The sequence below is a fragment of the Myripristis murdjan genome, chromosome 11, assembly GCF_902150065.1.
Source record: "Myripristis murdjan chromosome 11, fMyrMur1.1, whole genome shotgun sequence".
Classification (NCBI taxonomy): domain Eukaryota; kingdom Metazoa; phylum Chordata; class Actinopteri; order Holocentriformes; family Holocentridae; genus Myripristis; species Myripristis murdjan.
Genome location: NC_043990.1, coordinates 19,485,420 through 19,497,198, shown reverse-complemented (window position 1 = coordinate 19,497,198; position 11,779 = coordinate 19,485,420). Strand labels below are relative to the sequence as shown.

The following is an 11,779-nucleotide window of genomic DNA, read 5'->3' as shown; positions in this document are numbered from 1 at the left end:
ACAGCAGTTTCCCCACCTGGCTTTGCTTTGACCATACCCACTGTGCAACTGGTAGAAGTCAGATTTTGGCTCTCCATTTGCTACAAACCTGAATTCCACAAGCTGTTCCCGCAACTAAACCCCATCTTGGATCTAAATCACGCAAGTGTGTTCCAGTTGCACTCTAAGTTAAATGATAAATTACCTCCTAAAAGCTATCTAATTGTTGACTGGCCTTCTGCAACCATACACTGTAACTAGACTGCAGTGTATGGGCAACTAGCAAGCTCCTATGCAACCCGCATATCCTGCCTCTCACATGTTTCCTCTGCAACCTCCTAAGGAACTCTGTGAAGATACAAAGCCTCCATTTGGGCTCAGTTTCTTGCCTTGCTCTTGGGCCCATAAAGTTCAAATGGCTATTTAGGTTTCTCCCCTTGTCCTTAATTTTTTTTCCAAGGTGTGTGCATGTTAGTGTTGCTTCTGGGAAAGTTACATTCTGGCATGTGTGTGTGTGTGTGTGTGTGTGTGTGTGTGTGTATGTCTGTAAATATGTGTATGTTGATCTGTGCTCTCATTTACATCTGAGCGTTTGTCTGTGTATAAGCTTGTGTGCGCACACATGGCTTTGTGTGGATATCCATTAATTAAACTAGCATATTGGGTTACTGATGTGAATATTGTATCAAAATCCTATCTTATTAATATGTCTAAGCAGTGGCAAATCTTGTTGATGGAGGCACACGTGAATGGAAACTGAACGAACAACGGCACGGTGCTCCAATGAATGTTTAAAGTCAAATGAAGAGTTACTTTTTCCTATGCAACAATAAATGTCAAAGACTTTTTGTGTGCTTTTATAGCAAATTGCATTACTTTTAAATCCTGGATAAAAGTGTCTATATCTTCAGTGGCAATGTCACGCTGAAGCAGTAGGTGTGAACAAACACCTTTTTTTTGACCTGTGAAAACATCACATTTTTGAACAGTGATGCCACAAACTGCCTTTCTTTCCCTAACTGATCATTTATACTTATAAAGACACTTCTCTGTGTTGAGCCCCACCCCCAACAACCTGTTTGATCAGGGAATTCATCAAATTAAGGAGGCAAGAGGCTCTCCGAGTGCTATTATGTTGTGAGTTTAAGCTTGGATGTGTCTGTGAGTGTCAGTGGTGTGGAAAGGGGAAAGCTAGCGGTGACCCACAATAGTTTGTGTAGTGTGACTGATCGATGGTGCCCTACTTCCGGCTTGCTGTCCCTCTGACCTTCAGATGTCTGTGACAAGCTGATCAATGAATGGCTGGCACATTTAAAAAGTGACAAGCACATGCGAATGCACACAGACAACACGTCAGCTGCATGGTCATACACTGGCAGCAGTGGCTCCCTCACAGATACCGTTAGACACGTGCGCAGACGCACATGCACTGTGATGCAGTCGCTGAATATATGGAGTCTGCTATCAGGATAATACATTAAATGCCTAGAGTTCATTACCCTTAACCGTTCTAAATCATCTGCCTGTTCATGTTTGTCAGGATTAAATGAAGTGAACAGGGTCTGACTTGCTTATTTAATATAAGCTACTCCTACTGGCACAGTGCTGGCATTTCACAGGGTCAGTAAAGTCACTCAGCAGTGGTTATGGATGAGTTTCTGTGCCCAGGATGCGGTAAATGTCAGTGTTAGAGGCTAAAAAGCCCCGGCTGGTGCCTGGTGTGCTGTTCAGAGTTTGAATGTCAGAGGTCCCATTGGTCACTTCCAAAGAATGCTGAGGTTTGATTGGCTGATTATATAAAGGTCTGAGAGAACAGTTTGAATATCAGATGATGACAAATCAGTTTGGGAAAACATTTAGCCTGCATGGACACATGGACAAATGCAATGACACATTCATATGTACATACACACACATATATGCACACACACACATTCACATACACAAACATATGCATGCACATTTAGGTCAATATAGTGGATGTGCAGATCTGTGTGCGTGTGTGTTTTTTATATTATAAAGTATGCCTAATGCCCCCTGCAGGATGAGCCTCAGAAGCAGGAGGACCCAGTGAAGTCCTCGCCTCCTAAGGAGGAGGAGTCTATGAACATTCGCAACTCTCATTCGCCCAAACAGGAGAACAACCGCCCAACCTCTGTTGACCTTGACCATGGCCTCACCCCCAACAACACAGAGGAAAACACCGAGGTAAACTCGCTCCAGAACAACTTGGTGTAATACCACAATCTATCACCATGTGGTGCTAGAGAGTCAGACCAAAATATGTACAATAGAAATATTTAGATAACGTCCTTTTGCACCATGCCAAGTGCATACTAATTTACAAAGTCTAATAAGGCCTAATGTCCAACTAGTGCACTACATGTTAGGGCGTAACTTGAGAAGCACAAGAGTCCATTTTTACACCAGGCTGCCATACTACCACTGACCACACTGTGGCGCCGCTGCTTCCTCTTTTTCTTCTACCCGCCTCTTTATCTTACGCTGGACTAAAATCACCAGCTTGGACCAACTAATGACTGACTTTCCTCGCTACCAATGCCCTGCCTTGGTCTTTGGCCAATGAACTCTTGCCCCCCCCCCCATGTAGTCTTTGCCCCCCAAACCCCTCCCCTAACCTCTGTCTGCCCCGCCTTACTCGCTCTCTCTGCCCGCATGCATTGGTGTTATCAACGAAAACTGTCTGAAAACATAATATTTACAAAAGAAATAAGTGAAGATTAAGTGATGTATTTCTGAAATATTGATGTTTGACATTGCTAATAAGTGGATACCGTATGTCTAGATTTCATGGGGTCAAAGTATTGCTTGGAACTGATATTTGAATATAATATATATATAAATATATATATAACACGCTGTGTCTTGGTTTTCAATGTGATTTATAATATTTTGATGTACTTGAGGTTTTTTTGTACTTTTTTGAGTATACATGCGGGATTATAGTTCAGAGTTGTTGGAATAAACCTTTTTAATTTTATCCAGCTTGTCCCTGTGTGTTGCTATGAGCTGTACTTTCCCCCTCTGCTCTCTCTCGCTCTCTCTCTCTCTCTCTCTCTCTCTCTCTCTCCCTCTCTCTCTCTTCCTCTCTCTCTCTCTCTCTTTCTCTTTCTCTCTCTCTATGCATGTCTGCTTTGAAACTAACGACTGCCCAATTGCTCTGATGCTAATAATAACTGATTGCACGGCCGACACTACTTTTGTGCCACAGAGCATGCTCACAATACACACACACACACACACACACTGACATCAGCATTTGCCCATTCAGCACAATGGACAGCTCTCTTAACAAGAGCAGAACCCACCACAAGTGTTACACATTGTACTATGATGCATATATTATCACTAAAATGTTGAAAGGCAACAGTCCTGTCAACATATTCTGGAGTTTCCTCACCCTGACCATGACTGGACATTATGTTGATGTTGCTGTCATGAACTTTGTTTTCAACCATCTTCATCCCTTTTAAACTCCAGCAACATTTATCACTTTTTTAAAATCTGTCACCCATCACCATTTTCTATTCTTACTTAATTATAACATTATAAATGATAGTATTTTTATCATTGTAAAGTATTTTCTTTCAACATTATGTATTCATTCCTGCATGTCTTGAGCCATTCATTTGTATCTTAATCATTTTTTTTTTTATTCCCATGTATACCTATCCATGATTTTTACCTCTGTGACTGTCTCTATATTATTGCATCCTTCTCTACTTGCCATATTTCTACATCAGGATGGAGTCACTATTGGCCTGGAGCTGCTTCTACCCAAAGAGGCCAAGCTCCATTCAGAGACCAGCCCACCCCTTCAATATGACGTCTTCCTCTACAAGCTCGCCAACAATGGAGACTCCACCTCCCACAGCCAAGCCCCTCACACTCACACCTCCAACTCGTACTCTTCTTCCCATCCCATACCCAAATCACCCAAATCACCCAAGTCACCCAAGTTGCCTAAGTCACCTAAATCGCCTAAGACATCCAAGGTGCCCAAGTCACCTAAATCGCCCAAGATATCCAAAGTGCCCAAATCACCCAAACACGTCCGGGAACACCAACCCAGTAGCCGTAAACCTTTGTCTGGGAGACACTCCTCGCCTTGCCGTGACCCCTCGCCCGTTCATCACCCGCAACCCAGTCGTCATTCTGCGCCTGGTTCCTACTCTTCCTCCAACTGCCACCCTGCTTCCCACCAGTCCGCCTCCCAGTACCAATATCAGCCCACCTTTTCGACCACCACACCACCTCAGCTGCGCAGGCCCAGGGGTCGGTCTCAGGCTCCGGGGGTGGGGAGGGAGTCCCAGGGCGGACATATCCATCCCTCCCCCTCCTCCCCTCACCTCACCCAGCCGCCTCCATCGCCCTCCAGCGTGAAGTGCAGCCCAGTCAGCACCCGATCCCTGCCACCACTCTCCTAATGCAGCACCCAGGCTGCCATCTAGCCCAGTGTCCATACATGCAAACACACATACATCTGTCCAACTATGTATCCATTATGGCTGTAATGCTTTTGTCAGTCATTTATAGATTATCCAGCCAGCCATAAACCTACATCTGTCAGGGTAATTTCCCATCCATCAATTATTTATTACTCATTGATCTGTCATTCACTTATACATTGATTTGTCCACCTATCCATCATCCAACTATACAGCCATCCATTCGTCTATCATTTGTTCCAAACTGCATCCCTACGTCTCTGCCGGAGGATATGCACAACATCTGGTCTTTGCCCACGGAACCACAAAACTGCAACTGTATGGGACAACCACCAAGGACAATCTGCACCACAATCATAATTACACAAACCTGGATGCCGCAAAAATACATGCACAAAATCCCTGTCTAGTCATTAATGCAGCACATGCATTCCTTTGTGTCATTAGTAACTGCTCAAAGCTCAGGTGACTGCTTGCATAAGCACAAAATCAAACACATGGAAACACACTCGCCTAGCTCAGTGCCATTGTCAGTAACTGCTGAGGATGTTATTCATAAAGGTATCATAGACGTTTCATACTATAGGCTTAGATTTATCAATGGTTTATAAGTCTTTTGCTATTCAATATGTGTACTATACAATTAATTCATATTTTCACAGCCTTACTGGTATGTTTTTCATGTTTCTAATCCTCAATAAATAGATAATACAACAAGAAATGTGCAGTATTCTGTTCTCGAGACTGTGAAAAGATAGAGAGAGCTAGAAAGAAACAATGGAAAGAAAGCCTTAAAGACAAAGGCAGGCTAAGAGAGTATAGAGTAAGTATAGAGAGAAACAGATAGATGAGAGAGAGAGAGAGAGACAGAGAGAGAGAGTGAGCATTTGCCACTAATTTTACCAACTGCACCGTGATAAAATGTGAGGGACTCTGCTGCCATCTTGTGGTCAATACAAGTATTGCAGCATGAAAAACAATTACGTAGCAGTTTAAAATTCTTAGCTGAATAATACTCCACTACCAGAGACAAGTGATTTGAGTGGGACTCAATATGACACTAACAGATTATGTAAGCTGCTCATTATTGCTTTTTTTGTGATATTTTTGTATGGTCAAAATGTCTTGGAGAATGGAGGCCTGCTTTTCATAAAACAGTCACCCATTATAGCGTGAAGGCATTCAGGCAATAGAATGTGTAAGTATTTTGTATACCCTCCTGCTTCACTTATACTATTGGAAGCCTATGTCTATATATATCTAGATAATTTTTATTTGAACCAATCAAGTAATATTCCAAATTTAAAACCGCCTCTTTAATGTGTAGGTCTGTGTTAGGTAGACAGCATCTGTGTCTTTGTACATCAGATGCAAATGTTTTCAAAATGCTAATGTAAAAAAAAGTATTCTCTTCAAATTCACAGGAACTGGTGTCAAATCGCACATTGGGTCTGAGAAATTGTACTATAAATTCTGTCATCTCTACCAGCCACTCTGCCACTAACTTGCTTGAATGCATATATATGTGTGTGTGTACGTGTGTGTTTGTTTGTATGTTAGTGTGTGTATGTGAAAGTCATACATTTAGAGAGTGAACGTCTGTGTCTACGTGTGCCCTCCCAGTTTGAATGAAACATTATGTGACATTACAAACCATATGTAGATAAACCCTGCCAGCTACAACACATTCACTAACCTGATATGGAGGGCTGAATTTGTTCAGCTGAGAGGAAATTTAATTTCAGCTCATCTGTGTTCTTCAGCAGTGGACTGCTCCGAGCAGCTTGTTCATAAGACACTGGACTTCCTTCATCTTTTGGTTTACTGACATCTGAAAACCAAATGAGGACATGCAATGACTCATCTCAGCAAACCCAGTATGTGGCCAAGTCTTCCTCAACTGTGGGGGAGGCCAGAACTGGTGTGGTCAAAACAACTGTAGAGTCCATTTGTGGGGCATCGGTGCTGGGTTTACATCCATTTTTAATTTTGAAATACTAAAATTCACATACATCATTAGTTGAGACTTTCTCCTGTACTTTCTCTCATAATACTGCTGTATTATTTATCGTACGTGCCTCTTTGGTGTTCAGCAACTGAATCTCCTGAGCTCTGGCAGCAGGCACATCTGCCTCTCTGAGGGACTCGGCCATCTCACAGATTTGTCCCACCGTGACCTGCTCTGTGGTGGTCAACAGCTGTGACCCGAAGTGGCTCAGCTCATCCATCAGCAGCTCGGAGATGAGCCCGTCTCTCGATGCAAAGCACTTTCTCATCCCAGATGCAGCATGAAAAGCAGGTCTGTACCTCTCAGTGTCACTCACCGCTAACATATGGTGGAAAGCACAACTTTGACACTGTAGAATAAATTTAGCAGCACCCACAAATAAGTTGCTTCTTGTGGTGCATTCAATACCAATATGGTGCATTTGAGTCAAGTGAAATCACAACTCAGATGTTGATGATAACAAGACCAGGCAAGGTGGACCTCCACTACTGCTTTAGTCACTGAAACTGAACAATTTCTACTCTGCTATTTAATGTCCCTAATGTGCATCTTTGTGTGTGGGTACATCAGCACAAAATTTCACTAGATCGAGCATGGTAGATGAAATTGCAACATAGGCCTACGTCTTGTGTGTCCAGTTAGCTAGCATCAGCTAAATTCAGTTGCGACAAGCTGCAGGCCTACTTGGATTTTCGCACATGCACTTTTCAACAGTGGGTGTCACTCATGGACAGATGGACTCAGTTTTGGACTTTTTGTATTTTTGGCTGGCACACTTCGGCAACAAAAGGTGATTGTGTTTGATGTGGCTTATTAGTCATTGGAACAGAATGGCAACAGTTTGGGCGGGCATGAGCTGCCTCAGCGTTTTTGCTTATATCACAGCACTGTATTTAACTGTGTTCAGTGTAATTTTTTGCAGTTAACTACTCAAATCGATTTTTGAGCTTTTAGTTTGACCTTGTACGTCTTTGTTGTGAGCATGACTGTCTACACCCCCTAGCTGCCAAGTATGCTGCCGAACTGAGATTCTTATTGATTGTGTAACTTTCAAGCAACGTTTTATGTGACAACTTCTTATAACTCACATATAAACTCATGGATACATTGCCATATTGACTTCCTTCTTGCAGGTCATGTTTCCCAGTAAATTGCCCCACTGCATCCATAGCTTTTCAGGCAACAACACACCAACCTATAGAAAATGAAAGCATCCTAAAAATTGAGCTTGTGCCTCAAAAGCTTTGACCCAAAGGCTGATATTGCATATTTTCAATGGCAGTACAGTTAATTTAATCCATGAAGCAAAGATTTTTCTCTTCTTGGGCCATCCTGTAGCATTTCTTGGCTAAGTTAACCAGGCGGCAAAGACAACAGGTTTGTTGCAAAGTAAAACTGCAGAAGAAACTATATACCTGGCAGCTGGGAGACAAGACAAAGTCTAATGCCTCAGAGTTTCAAGTTCCTAGTATCTACAGGATTATTGTCTGCTCTGACACCCTCTCTAAATCACATCACGCAGTCAACATTCCCCTAGGCCATGCTGCAGTCTCTACTAATCCAGAAGGACAGTAAAGTATTGGGTTGTCTTTGAAATCCTTAGTCTTACCCTCTTTGAACAGTTTGTCTCCGGAGGCAGATGAAGACATGATTTCTCAATGCAAGAAATATGCCTGCAAGGTGGATGCGGTCGGCACAAAGAAAGATCAGAGCCAAACACACTATTTAGGTTTTACCCTTTTAACAGGTTATTTGTCACAGATCAGAGCCACATGAATGAGAGTTAGAGGAAGGAAAGAAAGAGAGTCTACCTGAACACAGAACACTTTAAAATAATCTCTCAGACCCAGCATGTTAGGATAAAACATTCAAAACATGGGCAGTGCCTGACAACACATATGGTGCAACAGTCCACAAAAATAGTGTAAAGGTAAAACATTTGCATGATGTCACCCCCCAAACAAATGAATACCTGAAGGTTACATAAAAAAGGAGTACAAATCTTTTTTTGTGACATATTAGGCTGAAAGCTTTCCTCACATCATTTCATCTCATTCCTTATTTTTTCACATGGCTGACATCAAACTGACTGATATCAAACATTATGTTTGCATCAACATAACCACCACCATACGAAGGTAAGCGTGTGCTGTGGTAAAACACCACTTGCAATTCCTCTGAGATGTTCCCTTGCACAACCTTTCCTCCAGTCTGCCCCACTTGTGTGTGTAGTTCCACTATTCACCACTGAGGGGCAGTGTTCACCCACAGTCTCGCAGGTGCTGTTACTGTAGATACAGTTTAGACCCGCTGGCACTTTGATACCATTGCTCTGCATCCTCATTAGTATTCCCACCAAATCCACTAAGGCAATGTGTGCTGATTCAATATGATGCTGTGATGAATGATATTAACACCGTGTTGATATTAGATGATCTTTGCAGATTTCACACATATTTAATGCTGTGCTGAGGGGATGAGAGGTGGTAGGGTGTTTAGGTGTGTGTGTGTGTGTGTGTGTGTGTGTGTGTGTGATGGGTGATGGGTCGTGCGATGCTCAGTAGCTGTGCAAAATAATATTTAATATCTTGCTGTGCAACTAAAATGTGTGTATGTGTGCATGTGTTGTGTGGGATTATGTGTTTTGTTTGTGGTGTCTCCTGAGTGTGCGTGTGCGTGTGTGTGTGTGTGTGTGTGTGTGTGTGTGTGCGCAAGAGTGTTGCCTGTTGGCAGCTTTGTTACTGCCTCTTTAAGCAAAGCTGTTAAAGTTTTTTTGCTGACCCATAGCAGATGTGATTCTCTCTCTCTCGCTCTCTCTCTCTCATACACACACACGCACACACACAGACACTCACACACATATCAGCTCTCCTGAGATTTTGTTGGGATGCCTTCATAGCAGATGGAGATTTTTATAATTAGTGGCATACTCACTGGAACTAACAAGACAATGCGCCGACTTGCATTTACACAAGAAATCCTATCAGATTTTTCACACCTACGTTCATCATCATCATATGTATATGTATGTATGTATGTATCATCGCTGTGCAAGGCCGGCCACTGATCACAAGAACCTGTTGTTCACCCTTGATAGATTGACTCTGCTGCTCTGTGTGTCAAGCCCAGATATTTGACTCAAGTGTGCAGTGCTGTGCTTTATATAATAATATACTCTCTGGTCACATTCACATTATTATGAGGACCCCTCTCTCTCCCTCTCTTCACCATCCAGCTGGACCTTGGCTAGAGCTCTTTGTGTTGATGCTTTTGTGTGGGTTCCTCTCTGTGAGTCAGGCTGAATGGCTTTCTATTCAGTAGTGAGAAATGTCATCACTTTGTGCATGTGCGAATGTGTGCAAGTGTGTGTGTGTGTGTGTGTGTGTGTGTGTGTCCGTGAGGAAGACTTGTGCGTTAACAGACAGAAACACAGGATATGTCACAGATTAACCTGCTTCTGTAGTGTCAAAGGTCTCTCTCTCTCTCTCTCTCTCTCTCTCTCTCTCACACACACACACACACACACACACACACACACACACAGTCGTGTTTCCATTACATTGACTTAGATTCATTTCCTGGAGACTTATCCTAACCTTAACCCTAACCATTGCCTGCCAACATTAACCTAATCCAGTAGCTTACCGTTTCACCCTAAAAGTAATGAACATTAGTAATACCTGGTACACACACACACACACATCTTCTCTCTTCTGCTCCCTTCTTGTCTTTCTCCTCCCTTTTCCTTTTTTTTGTTTCTCACCTGCAGTAACTTCTTACTCTCGACCCCCCCCTCTCCCGACTCCATATTGATTTCACTTGGTATCCTGCGGTCGCCTTCTTGTGGCGAGGGTTTCCGGCTGAAAACCACTGACATTTACTTTGCAGTCATGACGCATTGCAAACTGCACAAACTCTTGTACAGCTTCGCATGCTGATGTTTTGAAAGCATGTTACTTTTACACTGTGATCTGGGTGTGCGCCCAGCCGGGGTGTGCGCTCAGCCGTGCCCTAGCTCCAGTTTAATCACTGTTGTAAATAAAGGCCATAAAGTTTCAAGTCAGCAATAATGACATGAGCAAACTGAAACTCCGACAGTGTTCATGCCATATCAAAAATATCGTTTTGATGACCTGAGTGTTCACATCTTCTTTAAAATCACTGGGGGATTCTTAGAGCCAACAATGACACATTAACAGCAAACACTAAAGCTAATGCTAGTCGGTTGCATGAATGAACAGAGTTTGATTTCCGTTTTTGAGATCCGTTCTGTCTGTTTTATTGTTTGTACCCTGCAAACCTCCCATTTGAGGATTGGAAAAGTAAATCAGTCAATCAATCAATCAATCAATCAATCAATCTATGTGCGTATGATAAATTCTGGCAAATCCATGACGTCTGCAATGCTGTGTCCCAGCTTGAATAACATTAACATTGAATAGTATTGAATTACAGCCAGATCAGCTATTCATACAGCTGACCTGTATGACCAGTGAGGGCAGAAGTTTATTTTTTTTTTTTTTTAAATTTTCATTGAATATGGCTCCCTTTTTTAATTGTTGGCAAGTAGCCATGTTATAAGCAGGGTGATCCACTCCAAGGTGTGTAGTAAGGGGATTTAATGTACGACGAAGGCAAAGCACCAGCCCTGCACCATCACTTACTTACCAGATGATGACCTGCATCTCATATTAGACGCAGCCTCATGAACGATCGCCTCTTCGCTCCCAAAGTCTGTGTTTCACCTCTTCCCTATTCTCATACCAATTCGACTTTCCCATTCCTCTATTTTTCCTCATGACTTGATAACCATGGAGATGTTTCAATGGCCTTGGTTGGCTTCATCTAACTGAGGGGGCAGACTGAGTCAAATAAAGACAGGTGAGAGAGAGAGAGAGAGAGAGAGAGAGAGAGAGAGAGAGAAAGAGAGAGTACTTTAAGGTCAAGAATTAAGAGGTAACGTGTAGCTTGGCACAGCTTGGCACAGTACACACGGGAATTTGCACCAGTATGTGCGCGTGCACGCACACACACACACACACACACACACACACACACACACACACACACACCATATCCGGCGGCAGGATGGGAACACCTGTTGAGATCAGGGTGGGGACCAAAAGGCTGCTCCCTGCTCTCACCCAGTGGTGCTGGAAGGAAGGAACCCAAATTTACCAATGTGGGTGGGAGGCATCACACACACACCCCCACACCCACACACACACACACTCACATAAATACACACACACTGAGATGCAGCTGTGCACAGGTGGGATGGGCTCGCCCTGTGGCAGCAGGACCACCGGTAGTGAAGCTGAGA

General features: G+C 43.1%; 1 protein-coding gene across 3 annotated transcripts in view; it reads left to right on the top strand.

Moving 5' to 3' along the window:
- LOC115367213 (chondroitin sulfate proteoglycan 5-like) overlaps positions 1 to 5,132 on the top strand; it is a 14,418-nt gene extending 9,286 nt beyond the window's left edge. For all 3 annotated transcript variants that reach the window (XM_030062866.1, XM_030062865.1, XM_030062864.1), the window contains 2 exons: positions 2,023 to 2,187; positions 3,744 to 5,132. In XM_030062866.1, coding sequence (XP_029918726.1) covers positions 2,023 to 2,187; positions 3,744 to 4,427 — 849 coding nt within the window. In that variant the 3' untranslated portion in view covers positions 4,428 to 5,132. The remainder of the gene's footprint in view (positions 1 to 2,022; positions 2,188 to 3,743) is intronic.
- The last annotated feature ends 6,647 nt before the right edge of the window (positions 5,133 to 11,779 follow it).